This window comes from Lutjanus erythropterus, chromosome 2 (genome assembly GCF_056507025.1).
Source record: "Lutjanus erythropterus isolate fLutEry1 chromosome 2, fLutEry1.hap2, whole genome shotgun sequence".
Lineage (NCBI taxonomy): Eukaryota > Metazoa > Chordata > Actinopteri > Lutjaniformes > Lutjanidae > Lutjanus > Lutjanus erythropterus.
Genome location: NC_139318.1, coordinates 15,003,983 through 15,020,245, shown reverse-complemented (window position 1 = coordinate 15,020,245; position 16,263 = coordinate 15,003,983). Strand labels below are relative to the sequence as shown.

General features: G+C 40.1%; 1 protein-coding gene across 8 annotated transcripts in view; it reads right to left on the bottom strand.

Annotated features, from left to right (window-relative positions):
- magi1b (membrane associated guanylate kinase, WW and PDZ domain containing 1b) overlaps positions 1 to 16,263 on the bottom strand; it is a 187,716-nt gene that overhangs the window by 98,468 nt on the left and 72,985 nt on the right. For all 8 annotated transcript variants that reach the window (XM_084729419.1, XM_084729343.1, XM_084729376.1 and 5 more), the window contains exon 2: positions 7,738 to 7,854. In XM_084729419.1, coding sequence (XP_084585545.1) covers positions 7,738 to 7,854 — 117 coding nt within the window. The remainder of the gene's footprint in view (positions 1 to 7,737; positions 7,855 to 16,263) is intronic.

The window sequence follows — 16,263 nt, the reverse complement described above, 5'->3', positions numbered from 1 at the left end:
TGTGGTGTTTTGTCTCTTGTCCCCTCCCAATGGTTACGTATATGAGCAAGATTTGAAAGATTTTAAACTCATTTATAGGGGAAGGAAAACAAAAATAGGAGGGAAGATTTCAGTGTATATACAATCAACTAAATATAGTCTATTTAAAATCAGGAGCCATTGCCAGTCAGACAGAAAAACTTTTCCAACATGCATAAAATAAAATAAGAACACTATAAGAAATATACTAATTGACATTCTTGCTGAGAGTGAGATGAAAGGATTGATGCAACTCTCATGTTTGTATGGTAAATATGAAGCTACAGCCGGCAGCTGGTTAGCTTAGCTTAGCATTAAGACTTGAATCAGGGGGAAATGGCAAGTGTGGGACTATCCAAAGGTAACAAAATCTGTCTACCAACAACTCTAAAGCTCACTATCACTTTGTGGTTTTACACAAGGCTATCTGCTGGACTACTTCCTGAAAGAGCGAGCCTGATTAGTACTGCCTGGAGTTGTGTCATCAACTCAAGATTGCCAGGCAACCAGCGGTGGGAAGTTACCGCACCATGCTCAGAAGGTACAGGGTCAGACTAGCCAGTCAATTTCACCCCTTTTTCCAATATTTTGGTGTGTTTCAGAAGTCAGAATTTATTAAGTAAGTCATAGACAAAGTACTGTCCAAGTTCTATCTGTGAAAATATTGTTACAGTACATGCAAAATACCACACCACACTTTAATTTAAAATGTAAACATGACTCTTATAGTATGGTAATATTAAGCATCTATGATTCCAGTCAAGTCTATTTCAGTACATATCAGCAGCTTAACAAGAAAAAGGCAATATGATTCCTTCACTGAGTGTGACACCTTAATTTTACAGTGTCCACTTATATATGATAGTCAGTCCATTGATTGATCAAACACTCCCAAGTCCAGTTTAGAGTTCAAGTTTGAACAACTACCTTTATCAACTATCTTTCATGCACCTTTCCCTATCTTAAAACAAAAGTTGTGTCGAATTGTGGCCATCACTTCAGCTGTTGGGTGAAGTCACATGCAGGGCAAAACAATCTTGGCTTTGTGATTCAGTGTAATTCAACTGAGAACTGGTAAAACAGGAAGGATCTGTCACTGGAAAGACATGTCCAAATGTGTTAACCCAGCCTTGACAAAACAACATCCCTTGTGTAATGCATTTCAAACAGTGGACACACACACAGACCATTTGACTGACATACATCCTCTTCTTGTGAGATAAAAGTCAACAAAGCCAAAGAGAGTCTCAGTCTCAAGTTCTCTTTGCTTTCTTTTCCCCATCTTGATTTACCTTCTGCTGTTTAGGAATGCCACCGTGAGTGAGAACATTTCTTTTGTTCAGGTGACACAATGTGATTGCATCTGAGAATGCAATCTTCAACCTCACCAAGCAGCAGAAAGGCTGCTGTTGTACACACACACGCACGCACGCACACACACAGGCAGGAACATGCAAATCAGCCCCACACAACTCGTGTGTACATATGTTTATGTTAGCTTGACTGGCTAGCTGGAGCCAGCGTTGATTTGAGTGTGTGAGTGTTTTTGCATCTCTCTCTCTCTCCTCTCCACCCATCCCCCTTCTTGCCCCCCTCCCACACCCAAACTCCACCCCACCCCCATCTCCATCCCCTTGGCTTCAGCCCCCACCTCCCTCCGAGCCGCCCTCTTAGCCTATATACGGGTCATCCAATCGTCTGTGCTGCTAGCCCATCACACGCGCACGTGAATGCTAGCCCCTGCAAACCTTGCTCATTTGAGAGGCGAGCACCAAGTCATCAGCATCACAACAACCACAGCAGACAATACTGCTACTTGCCTCGATGCAGGAGAGACCAGAGCTCCCGTTTCAAGGCTCGTAGACACAGAATGCTGAACTGTAAAATCAGGTGTAAGCCAAACGGAGCAATCGTCTCCTCTTCTTCTCGCTGCGGCTCCGATTAACTGGCAGGAAAAATGAGGGAGAGCGATACAGAGGGAGAAAGGGAGCAGCAGAGGCAGCGAGAGGACGAGAGGCAGCGTTGTCATGAGTTGGGGGGGTCAGGAATGAGAGTAGGGTAGAAGGGGGTGGAGGGCTGGTGGGGATAATGGGAGATTGGGAATGCTGAACGCGCGGATGGGGTGACCACAAGGGAAGCCGACGGACGCCTCAGCAGATGGGGGAGGGTGAGAGTGCTGGGCTTCATATTTTAACAGGGTTATGAGAACAACTGACTTTTTGGAGATGTGAGTAAGGAGTCAAGTTTATGTTTACAACCAACTTCATGAAACTTGTATGTCTTAAGAGACGTACCTGAAGGTGGACAGGTCTGGTGAACTTCATATACTGAATCTCCAGTGTAGTTTTATAAAGTATTAGTTAATTCTCAGACTGTCTTTTTGTAGTTTATGCTTGCAACTTTTTTAAAAACCTTTTTCTGCATGCAAATGATTCCTGCAATTAGGTTTTTCTCTATTCTAAAAGACTGTCCCACTAGTTCTGTCAGGACTGAACAGAATACAAAGTGGCCCTCAGTAGTGTTGCACATTAGCCTGGCAACCAGACAAAAACAGATACGTCTGCTCCCACACCCATTTGGACAGATTTCCACCTGTCCTGGATCTCAGTGGACCAATCACAACTGTCGATATGGGGTGGGTTTGGTACAACAACTGTACAGAGGAGCACAGCCTTACCGGCTAGTCAGGGGTTTTCATAAGCAACTGAGACGGCTGCTGCTGTGTTCGTCACTATTAAAACAAGTGGACGGTATATTTTCTCTTAAAGAAGAGCAAACAGCTGCACTAGGACTGAACAATTGATGAAAATGTTGTCGAATCTGTAATAAATAAATAAATCTGTAAATTCAAACTGCAGGCACAATATATCAATAAAGAAAACAAAACAAAACATTCACTAAATATTGCAAATCGTACCGTGCTCGCAATACCAGTTAAAATTATCACAACTGGATATTTTTAAGAAATCGTTCAACCCTGAACTGCACTTCAAGCTTTTCAGGATTTGGTAACATGTTTCATTACTTTATTTGCTGGTAGGACTTATAAAGACTACAGTATTTTTGTATTTATTCTATTTGTATTTCATGTCTATTTTAAAAAGAAATGACTAATCCTGAGGAATGTTCATGAGCATACTGGCCATGTGTAAGCTTTTCCAATTCTAAACTATCCAAAGGTAAGCTTGATGTAGTCGATTCAGGGACTATTTATACTTCACCTGTTGACAGACAACTCTCAGCTCATTTCTCTGTGAGAATTTTGTCTCATAGTTTGGTTTACTGAGTCGTTGAATTGGTGTTATGAATGAGTGGCTCAGAGTAAACAGTCACCAGCACAGTGTGTTCAATCCCTGTTGTGGCACAGACAGCACTGCAGTCCAACAAACATAACTGGCAGTGCTCAAAGGTGGGAAGCCAGTGAGGGATCATGTTATTACCATTTCCCTTATGTGGATGTTTAGTACACTGGTGCTGTTCATAATATTGTAGACTAGAAGAGGAAGTCCCATGAAAGTGCAGAAAGGCTGGTTGAGATGAGTTTTGTCTGATTTAGTAGCAGGAAAAGACTCAACAACCACAGCCACACTTCTCCATCTGTTTCTCCACCTGCTTGCTGTGCATTAATCACACCTACACCTACACATGCACATGGACGGTGCTTTGAACAAACCTTTGGACATACATCAACATGGACACACACTGACCTCTCATAATCACAAGCCAAATCAGTCACAGCAAATCCATTTCACATATGCACTAATATTAATACAGAGAGGTACATAAGCTTTCCTGTACAACTGCTGTGTTGGCCTTGCGTTATTCTGTCAGTGTAAAGGGCATAAGGGACTACTTATTCATGGACTGTGCTGTAACATGCACTCCCTTAATAGAGTACAAAGCAAAAAAAAAAGAGGTTGCAGTAAAGTATTTATAAATTTTATATTCTGGTGAGAGCGTCACCCTCTAAGTGCATGACAACAAAAACTTTACAGTCCTATAAAACATATGGCCTGGGGAACACCTTCATGCTTTGTTTACTCCCAACAACACCAGGATTTTTACAAGTGTGCCATAGACCACTCAGTGATTAAAATGGCCATTATGGCCAGACCCCCACCCTCCACCAGTGTCTGGCTGACATATGGCAGTGGAGGTAATGCAGATAAAGGCCCTTAAACGTGCCTCCTGAATACAGATAGTAATTTGTGTGAGAGGGCCGCGAATAAACTAATTGAAAAGCCAACGGATGAGAACCATTAGGGAAAAGCATGGGTTTGGGGACATAACAGTCTGAAATTAACTGCAAAACAAAACAAAAATAAAAATCCAATATGCCACAGACTTGAAAAGTGAATGGAGATGAGAAACAATGAAAAGAAGTTACTAATAAGAAAGATGTTTTTTGCATGCAGTTAATTTAATTTTGGTACTCCAAATAAGTGTTTATGTACAACCCAAATAATAACAACTTATACTCAATTGAATACAAACTGATAAACAGATTTTTGTAAGTATACATACATTCTGAATTTGATGCCTGAAACCGAAGCAACAAATGACTGGGAAAATTGCTGAATGCTCAAAAACACCTGGTTGAAAGAGGTTAACTGGTAACAGGTGATACCATCATAATTGTGTATTAAAGGGTCATCCTTCAAAAGCTTAATTGGTCACAAGCATGGATGGAGTGAAGTTCAGTACTTAGTGAAAAACCGCAGGAGCAAATAGTCCAACAGTTTAGGAACAACATTTCTAAACACACAACTGCAAGGAATTTGGGGATTTCACCATCTACAATTCATGTCATTAAAAGATTTAAAGAATCCAGAGAAAACTCTGCACTTAAAAAGCAAGGCCAACACCAACACTGAACGCCTGTGACCTTCAATCCCTCAGGCAGCAATGCATTGAAAACTACATGACTGTAGAACGGATACTACACAGGCTTGAGAGCACTTCTGAAAGACTATCATGCAATGTGAAAGCCATATATAAACATTCAGAAACACAGCCGACCTCTCTGGGCCAAAGCTCATCTGAGATGGACTGATGCAACTTGAAAAAAGTGTGCTGTGGCCTGATGAGTCCACATTTCAGGATGCCATCTAAGGATAAGAAGGACCATCTAAGATCAAAAGGCAGCATCTGTCATGGTATGGGGTGCGTTAGTGCCCACGGCATCATGGGTAAGTGGCACAGCTCCGAAGGCCCCAGTAATGCTGAAAGGTACACACAGGTTTTGGAGCAACATTTGCTGCCATCCGGCCGACGCCTTTTCAGACACGTCCTTACTTATTTCAGCAGAACAATGCCAAAACACATTCTGCAGTGTGGCTTCATAGTAAAAGAGTGTGGGTACGAGACTGATCTTTCTGATGTCCAGACCTGTCTCCCATTGGAAACGCATGGTGCATTATGAAGCACAAAACACAACAACAGAGACCCCAGACCTCAAGTTGTATATCAAGCAAGAATGGGGAAGAATTTCACTGTCAAAACTTCAAAACTTGTGTCATCATTTCCCAAAGGCTTACTATTCAATTGAATATAGGTCAAAAAGTATTTGCAAATCATCACATTCTCTTTTTATTTAAGTTTTACAATGTGTCTCCACTGTTTTTAATTCAGGGTTGTATAAAAGATGAAATGATGACCAAAGAGCACTTGTGGAATCTATAGATTCTAGTACATGCTAATACTAATACATATTCAGTAAATATTCAAATGGCATTTTTCTCTTCCCCCTCTCTCTGTCTTCATAAGTGATGGAATCATGGCAATGTTGAGCCTGGCTCTGATTGGTCCATGCAGCTGATTTCAGTGTTACATGCAAATCAGTGAAATCCAAAGATTGGCATCGTGCAGCATGGTTCATCAGTCTAACACAGAGAGAGCTGCACAGTTATCTCATTTTCATTCTACTGTTATGGTGCTAATGGCACAATGTAGCATTCTTAGTACCATCACATCCTACTAGAGCTGTTTTTCATAGCAGAGAAGAATAAAACACTTCAAGTATCTACTTCAGCTTTTGTGCGGCAGCTTCAAGAGAAATATGCAGCATCAAAAAACAAACGTCTTCAGATCTTTTGCGACAGTCAGGAAGAAAACAGTCCAAAGACAGAAGCCTCTGTTCCTGGATTACACAGCCGGCTCTGGCAGAGGAGATGCTGGTTTGTGATAGAGGGTGAGGGACTTGGATGAAGCCACAGCGCCTATAATTACTGGTGCTATTGATCCCGTGGACATGAGATACTACCAGCCTATCCACTGTGGAGACACCAGACTTTCCCTCTAAGTGATCAGACAATATTAGTAAAGCAAACGCCATGCAGACTGGATAAATGGTGGGTGGCTGACTTTGTATCAACTCAATGCTTGTTATCAGCTTTGGAGACAAGCGGAAAAAGTCAATTTTGGGATGAAGCGGGATGATGTGTGATATAGCTGATCAACCCACAACACGAGGTTAGTTCCAAGGAGGATATGAAGTAATCAGGCCGGCTAACTGCACAGCTAATGCTGGTCAAAAGGCGAGTGGAGCCATGTTTGGATTAGACTGCATTACTATCTAATTAAACTGGATTATTTCAAAGTGTCTGTGTGAGGTAGCTACAGTGTGTCATTAAATGAATCTAAAACTAATTATAACTGGAGATAAAACAGTGGCTCACACTGACCTAGCTTGAATGGGGTTTTGATTTTCGTGATAGTACATGCACAAAATATCTCTGTCTTTGCCTTTATTCCAGAAGAAAGACAATATTCCTACTAAGCTGTTTACATGACTAATCAAAATTAAAGTCATCATCACCAGAAGCAACATTCAGTTATGCAAACATTGTATTTTCTGTCCTAATATTTATTGGCAATGTAATTGATGTGTCTACAGAGCATGAAAAAGTTTTTTTTGGACAAATAACTTATTTCCATACTCTGTTACTGTATGTTTTTATCTGTCTCTCTTTATTGATGTTTAGTTAAACCACCATCAGTTAAAGTGGAGGTGGTGGTGGTTTAACATGATTTCAGAGAGTGAAACTGTTTTGCATTGGAAATACAAACTCTACAGAATAGAAACTCTCTATTAACCATGTCATAGGAATCATGGAGTTAACTTTTTCCCAATAACAATGAGCAACTTCGAACAGCAGAAGTATTATTTGTACTTTTCCGAATAACGCATTTGGATTCAGGTGCATCTCTAGTGCAAACTTTGATTATGGAAAAGCGGAATGGCTGGAGCCCCCTGAGCCATTTTGTGTGTGTTTCTCACCAGAAATGTAGGCTTTTCTTATTTGCATGCACCTCTATCACAGCCTTGCAAAGAGCTGGCCAGAAAAGTTGCAAGAGGATGTGTAGTGCAGTACAAACTCCAACTGGGACACATTTTCTGAATATGCTGTATACATGCCTAAAGAACACTCCCTAAAACCAGAATACTGCATATCTCACACAGTTTAATTGGAAAATGATACATTCAAGGCCTAATTCAGAATATCCAAACAGATTATGTTGTTTATGTGACCTGTATAAAACCAGAAGACCCACTGAATAATAGTGGAAAATGACTACAGTGAACTTCTGTGGGAAGACTGTGTGTAAAGTCACAATATCATCAGGAGCTGAGAGAATGGCTCACATAAATGCCAGGACTCAGAAAGCGTGAGATAAAGGAATATGACAGAGAGATGTGTAAGACGGTCATGGACTCACAAGGCACGGCGTGACGGTAGAGGTTGTCTCGGATGGTCTGCTGCAGTTCGTGGTCAGGCGAGGATTTCTGGAAGCGCTGGCTCAGATAATGCTTCAGGTCCTTGTTCAGCTTACTTCCTGTCATTGTGGACACAAACAGGAAAACATGTGGTAAGTGCATCAAAACAACTAAAAATAAGGCTAGCAGACATAAACAGTCAAAATGACGCCATTATAATTCACAGTGAAGTGTCAAACAGCCGCACAGTTTGGCTCCCACAAAAAGAAATACACAAGTTTATCCTGTGACCACAGCAAGTGTGCGCATAGCCGTGAATTGTACACATGCCATTGTCGCTCAGAGGGGTATCTGGCTGCAGGCTCTCCCTCTCAAACCAGCCAGGGCTAGCCAAAACTAAGACTGCTAGCCCTACGACTAGCACTGTGAATCAGCCCTCCCACTGCTACACCATCTGGACCTCAGACACACATTAGGCTACTGAAGGGCAGCACGGCTGGAAAGTGTACGTGAGTGTGTGTATATGTTTATGTGTGTGTGTGTGTGTGTGTGTGTGTGTGTGTGTGTGTGTGTGTCTGTGTGTGTGTGTGTGTGTGTGTGTGTGTGTGTGTGTGTGTGGCCATTACAGCGAGTGTCCACCTTACAGGCAGTGCTCATGTGTGCAACCACAGCACAAACAGTATGACAACATAAGAGAGAATAAAAAAAGAGCAGAGACGCATGATGTCACACCAAAAGAAAAATGAGAGAATTTACCTGATGAATATGACAAATGTGATGATCTCAATTCAATAACAACGCTGCTTCAGGCAACAACAAACATCTTATCACGTTCTATATTAGTACATGTCCCGTTATTTATTATCAAAATGATTTATCTCCCATCTTTGCATGGCTGCTGAGACCATTTTTAGTTGTCTTGGGCAAACAACCAGTCATAAAAGGCCCTGGATCCTGTTTCCATGGAAACTGTGTGTATGTGTGCGTCTGTGTGTGTGTGTGTGTGTGTGTGTGTGTGTGTGTGTGTGTGTGTGTGTGTGTGTGTGTGTGTGTGTGCATCTGTGTTTAATAAGATGATTGAGATTGTTAGCATAGTACAGAAGAGCATTCTGCACTGGTTGGCAGAATGATTGTAGGTTCATACAATACAAATACAATTGAAGCACAACATGAACATCCCACAGACATGATATGACTGCTTTTTATTTTATTAATGTGAACCGAGATTCTGTCTGTCATTCATGTCAACGTAAGTAACAAGAGTGTAGGAGATGGAAAAATGTAATTATGGATACACCGATACTCATCAGATTGTCAAATCATGTTTAGAAGCTGTCATGCTCATACTGCAATTAAAATGTCAATGTGAAAAAAAAAAATTTACTGCCATGCTTTTAGCAGTCAGTATCTCTGTCTTAATATGTCAGTTCTCTATGACAAGTATTTAAATGCTTAAATTGCGTTTCTTTACACATTAAAAATAAGAAGGAATGGAATTTTTGAAGGCAAAGCTCTCAAATAAATAAATTTGATTTTTCTTAAAAGGAGAAATATTCAAGTCCACAGGAGAAGTCAGTATTTCAAGTTACCTTAATCTCTGATGACATATCATAGTAAAAATATGGTACGTATTTTTTTAGTTTTAAGTTGAGTATTTCTAGACTTGTATCTTTTATTATATTTTATTGAAAGCATAATTTTATCATATTAGTGTTCCTTTTTACGACATATGATAACTTCAGTCCCACGTCTACAAACATATTTCACTGAAGAAATTAGTGATTTATTTGATTAACCATAATTAGTCTCACAGCTAATCAGCAATGCGGCTGTTTGGGGTAAACAGTCTGGGAGAAAAGGTTGAGTCTTTGCCCCACCATCTAAGCTCCTCCTGGGAAGAAATTCTGCTCCTGGCCGTGTCCCATCCAGACATATCAGTGTGCGGTAATCCTCACAACAGGTCACAACGCTCAGGCCAACATGAGAGCCGAACACACACCCTGATGTGCTCTAGTACACACCAGTTACTGGAGAGCAGTGGGCCCCCAACTGGCTGTGTCACCGAGTTTTGTGTTGGTGGATCTGTGATCGAAGGGGCCACACAGGAAGAGATGAGAGCGCTGCTGGGATGGATGAAGGCCTCAGCAGGTATACAGTCCTAACTAGCTCTGTACCTACCAACTATTTTTTTGAATGATTAATCCATCTATTATTTTTTTTTTGATTAATCAATTAGTCTATTGATTAACTTAATTAATTTATCAATTCATCTATTTTTCTTTTAATAATTCAATTATATAACAATTCATTTACCTAAAACACACATCAAAATCTGGTCTAATTACTATTTCAATATTTTATTCAATCATAATCCTGAAAAATAGACACATTAGAATAATGATAGTGGTGGCAGATTTTAAAGTTTAATTTCCACCCTATTTAACAGACTCCATGTCAGTTGCCTGATCAGAAAAATATTGTACCTCAAATTCAAAAGGAGCTGTGATGCAGAGTAATTTAATAACTAATCACTGTCAACCCTTCACTAAACTGGACAAGCAGTATTTTGACTTAAAACTTAAAGTGTTTATAACATGAAGTTATTTCATCACTGGAGTTATATGTAGAAAAGATTTTCACTGGCAGTGTATTTTTGCATTAGCGTGGAGCAAAGAAATTATCTTTCATAGTTTTTTTTGCAAACTGAAATGAATTACAGGCAGTCTTCACTGTTAGTTTTAGCCGTTTCTGGCTCATGATGCTCAGATGATCGTGAACAGAAAGTACAAAACGGCAGAATAACACCTTTAGATGACGCATGCTTTAAAGTTAACAGCAGTGCAGACATGGGGTGTGATGAAGAAGTGACTTCCACTAACATAAACATGTTCCACGTGTTGATAATTCTCATATGTTGCACTTGGGTGCTGACACAAAGTTAACAGGACGATGAGGACAGATCGCTCAGTGCTTTACTTCTGCTAAAGAGAGCCAAACTGTTACATCTCTGTCTTAAATACTCCCACACTTTAGGTGATTGTGACAAAACTCGCTCTCTGCAGCTTGTTATTCTGGTGAATCCATGGTCTGACCTGGCGTAGCAATCTATAGCAAATCAACATATTTTTGTAATCAATGAGGTTGATCACATCAATGGATCGCCCCAGCCCTAGTCCTAATATATAGCTACAGTCTTGCTAGACAAGTTTTTGCACTCAAATCAAATTATATTGAAATGGCAAATTCATCAACACTTATTTCCCTGCAGAATACATCCAATTATTTCACATCTTCTGTGGTCACCACAATGTCTCATTATTTGTACTCCAATGATTTTGTATTGCACTTCCATAAAATAAGGTAAGATAAGGTAAGATAGGTAAGATATGCAGAAAGATTTGAAACTACTAACTGAGATCATAAACTCATTATGAACATTTTTACTGAGGTAATAAATCAAAGAAGTCCCACACAATTGGACTTGTTTTTGCAACCAGTGTAGTCGCCCCCTGATGGCCACTGGCTTCACTTTTCAGACCTGTGGGCTACGTCGACTTCTCTAATACAGTCTATGCTTGCAACAGATTTAGAAAAGAATAGCCCAAAATTGGAAAAACAGAGGCCAAGAAATTCAGTCTCTTATACTCTTGTATAGGTCAAGCTCCAAAAATTCTGGATCTTACAACTTCCACTCAGCAGCAGCTTCAGTTAGCCTTTCAAAATCCACACCCTCAGTTTGTTTGGTGTCTGTGCACATTTCAAATAAAAAAGCACAATCTTTCAAAATAATCCAAAAAGCCCTCTAAAAAGACACATTAACTTTGAAGTTTTTATACTTCTGTTAATCCAACTTTTGGCTTAGTCATGTGCAAGCAATATTACGACAAATGGTACCTGGGCCTACAGTGGCAAGCTATTTCATTTAGTCTGACCCTTCAGTCAATCACTAGGGTTTTAACCTTGTGAAATGTTTGTAATGTAATGTTTGCAACAGAAATGGGCGAACTCTGTAGGTTGGGACAGGTTGATCATTTTTGTTAGTCACAATAAAGTGAGCTAAAAGGATGTTGATATAATGAAAAAAGAAAAGAGGGCCAGTTCACTTCCAAAAACTGACTGACAGGCTATGTGCTAGATTTAATACTTATAGGCTAATGTTTTCAGTAAAAAGTTCTTGGCAATTGCAGATAAAAGTCATAATTTCAGAAAGTTAAAAAGTTAGTTTTGGACAATGGTCAATGTGAGAAATGTTTAAGAAAGTTAACTAAGCTTTTCTAATGTGGTTTCCACTGGCATGAAAACAACAACTCAAGGAGTTGTTACATAAGCTTTAATCTAGTTACGTAGATTCTGTCCTCCCTCCACTCTTTCTTTGTGTTTGCTTATCGTGATCGAAACAACGTTTTACTGAAAATGAACAGAAATCCTTCAGTGTGAATGAAGAGGCCCTGAAGGACTACCACATTCACTGAAGAATACATGGCATACCTACGTCCTGTTGTCGTCCCTACAATGGCCTACAACAGTACTTGCAATTGATTAGCCTATAGACAGATGTGTGCCTGACGTCGGCGTATTGTCAGCTTAATTCAAGTCTTCTCTTTCTCATCCTCTTGGAAAATAACTATTCACAAAAATAGACTATTCAACTATCAAAACCACTAATCGACCACTAATAAAACCACTGTTTCTCCAGCCACTAGTCAACTAGTTGACTACCTTTTGGCAGTAGTCGATGACTACTAAAATGCAGTAACTGTGAGTGCCCTAACTCTTTATAAAGTCATCAGGTCAAATGTCAATTAAACATTTGGTCTCTTCCTCTCCCCATGTGCTATTGTGGCTCATTTTGTTGTGTTGCGTTGTTTTTCCTTTTTCCAGTTCTGACGATAGGCTTCCAGATTTTCCTGTAATTGGTCTGGAAGTCCAAACCATCCAAAGTATGTTTTCACATTACAAAATTAACTAAATCATGGTTCAATTTGACCCAGAATAGTCTGGACTTGGATCCGAGAAAGATTTAACTGGTGCAGAACCTGAAAAGCTGGCTCCCAGCTGGAACTAAAAAAAAATCTATGTTTTCCTTGGGAACCGAAGTGGGTGTTTTATTTCCTACAGTTTGTTGAGCACCCTCTGTTAATGACAACTTTTATCACAATTGTTATGCTCAAAACTGGTAGAAATGCAGGGTGGTTCAGCAGATAGCATCAAGGTTGTAATGATCCTGAGCAGAAGAGAACCAGAGTTTATGTGGTGGACAAGGGTTCATTGTACATAATTTAAACCATTCTGTCTTAAAGTCGCCCACAACAGAAAGTTTAAGTATCGAGCCAAATGCATGCTGCTGCAGGAAAGACACACTACCTTGAACAATAACCTCAATGCCCTCACAAGGAGTGGAAGATAACTGACCACTACCTTTCACTGGCCTGTGCCAAGATGTTGGCTGGGACCAAAGTATATATGAGGTCTGGGGAGTCAGCGTGGCTACCCAACATAATATATTGTTTCTGCTCAAATACCTTTCCACCACATTTCCCTGCTCTTTTCTCTTTCCTGTCCATTACTTAAAACAACAACCGACTACTTAAAAACCACTCTCCTTAAGTGCACCCACAATGTGTAGATTTCAGTCTTTTACTTGGCTCCCAGTCGGGTTTAGGTTGGTCCAACTGGAATGCAAATACAGTCGCCTGCGTTATCTTAGAGATCAATATACTCTGGATGCTTCACCAGCAATCTGTCACCCTTCTTATGTGCAAGAAGGCCAAGAAGATCACAACTCACCTCTGTTTAAGCCTATAAGACAGCTAGTCAGCTCCTTCAAACCAGTGCCAAGTATGTTAACACCATAAGCCCATTAACTGCTACTGCACTGCCTCACTCTGTAATTGCACTCTGCGTATATAATGACAAAGCAATGCTGGTCATGATGGCAGATTAGATGAACCTGAAACACAATATTATTCACTTTATTTGGTATCAACTAGAGATGTACAAGCCATTTTTTTTCCCCAGTTCTATTGGGATTCAGAAATCTGAATCTGGATTTCTGTCGATACTGATATTACACCAATACCAATGGCCTTTTTCTTTAGATGAATATGATGATGATGATGATGATCACTTATTTTTACTAGTAGTGGTAGTAGTAGTAAAATTAAATGAAGCTGAAACATAGCACCAGTCTGGAAAGCTTGTGTTGTTTGTGTAATGTAATGGCATCATTAAACCATTGTGGTGCACTGTACAACTGTGGCTTGTGACATTCACATGTGCAGCTGATAGACTGAGAGACTGTCCTCATTTGCATCATTTCCAGTGATGCATTGCTCAGAGATTAAGTTTCCTATCTACTGTTACAAAACACAAACAGTACTTTTTGTTAGTGTTTGTAATGTGTTTGTGCAGAACATTGTGGTTTATGTTTGTAATTGTCATGTTTGTGCTGGTTTGTTGTTACCTCATGAGTGAGGTGGCTGGTACACTTCTTCACTCCAGCTGTATGGTGACAGTAATGCAGAACCCATTTTCATTATCTTGCAACTAATGCTGTGTAGAATTGACAACTGACAAGGTCTGAGTGCAGTGTTTAATTGATTAATTATCTGAATTCAACTCGATTCACATGCAACAAATAGCAGGCAGCCAGCAGGGCTGGGTTGGGAGAACATTCGGCCCAGCAACCACCCACCCAAATCCCTCTGCAAACAGATAATTAGAAAAGACATATCCTTCAAACACAGCCCACCTGTTATAGATTTTCTATAAGCCCCCTAAAACAAGCAAGATTTTGGGAAGGAGACACGCAAACCATGACAGAAGGGAAGTGGGGGAGAAGCGGTTTAGGCTAAGAGAGAGAGGGAGAGAGGGGCAGAGTCTGTCACACACACACAGAGAGAACATCAGAGTAAGCCAGACAAAGCATCAAAAGAGTTTTAGACACAGCTGAAATGTGAAAAGCTCCACTACTTTCCAGGCATCTCCCATTGAGCCCACCCCTGCACCCCTCCGCTCTGATCAGCCAGCCAAGGCCCTGCTCAGACATGCAGCACCAGACATGGCACCAGCCAGACCCTCCGCTGGCAGTTGACATCTGTATTCACAGCATGGAAAAACCAAACTTCACAGAAACTCGATCCTCCTGCTCGTAGTGGGAAAGGAAAGGTCTGACCGATTTCTGCTGATTTGGAAATGGCAGGAGTCACAGAGTTGTACAGGCCCTTCACGCTCCAGATGAGCAGTGTCATTACATAGTGGAGAGCCCCGCTAACTTGCTTGATATTCAAAACCTACAGCTACATTTATGCTACATAGGAGTCTTTGTATGACCCGAGTGCTGTTCCTGAAATTAATCTTAGTTGTGTGTACGGCTGAAAAGTAGCTGAGGTTGTCGACTCAAGACCTGGGCTCAGGCCAAAATCCAAACTTTCTTACACTTGATTACTTTTACTGGAAGACGCCACGTAATGGAAGTTTTATATGCTGTGCGTGCACTTCCAGAGGAACATTCATCTGAGAAAGACATTCTGAGTTTTTTTTTTTAAATAACTGTTCATAGCTTTTTTTTTTTTTTACAAAATATGAGGCTATCATTTACAATATGTATGTTGTGCACACAGGACAGAAATATCAATTTAATTTGGAATGTTGTTTTTTGTACAGACTTTCACATTTCCTAGAGGATTCCGATGACGTTGATGATCACCTGACCTTCCCCTGACATTCCCTCCAGAACTGAGGGACCACAAATGGGGTTGTTAACCATGAGCTTGACATTTAAGATTTTGGTTAAATGTTTCCACAACTGCTGGACGGATTGCCATGAAATTGTGCACATTCATGTTCCCCTGAATAAAGTGGAAAAAAACTGTTGATTCCTTAATTTTTAATCTAATGGCATCAAAAAAATTCAAATTTGTCCCGTAGTTTGGTTTCTGACCAGACACCTGCATTTCCAATCAGCCTCAGCTGTATTTGGTGCTTAGTTGTAGGAAATGCTAGCATGCTTACACACTAAACTAACACACACAGACAGAACACACTGCACCTGCTTATGCTGTCATTGTCATTGTGAGCTACAGTTCCAACAGTGCACTGGTTTCACAGAAAATTGACAACAATCATACCATGTCTATTTGCTTATCTATAAAATTGAATTCCATCATATTTCTGTGCTTCCATTTAAAAATGGTTTCAAGTTTTATGGCTATCGGGACACAATATTTTGTTAAATTATAATAAAGTGTTTGTTCACTCAAAAACCTTTTTTCATTCCGTTGGGTCATTGTAACAGCAATGTTAATACTTATGTAATACAGTACACCGTGAAAGCATGATATTTTCTGAGACCATTATCATGCTGTGAAAATCTCATACCATCGAAATCCTATTATGAGCATTTTAGTATGCTGACTTTAGCATACTAGATTCTAGTGTACTAGACTCTAATTACAAGTGACATTGGTAATGCATGGCCTTCCCAGTAATAAATAGCTATATTTGAAAAGGCATTTATACAGAAGCAT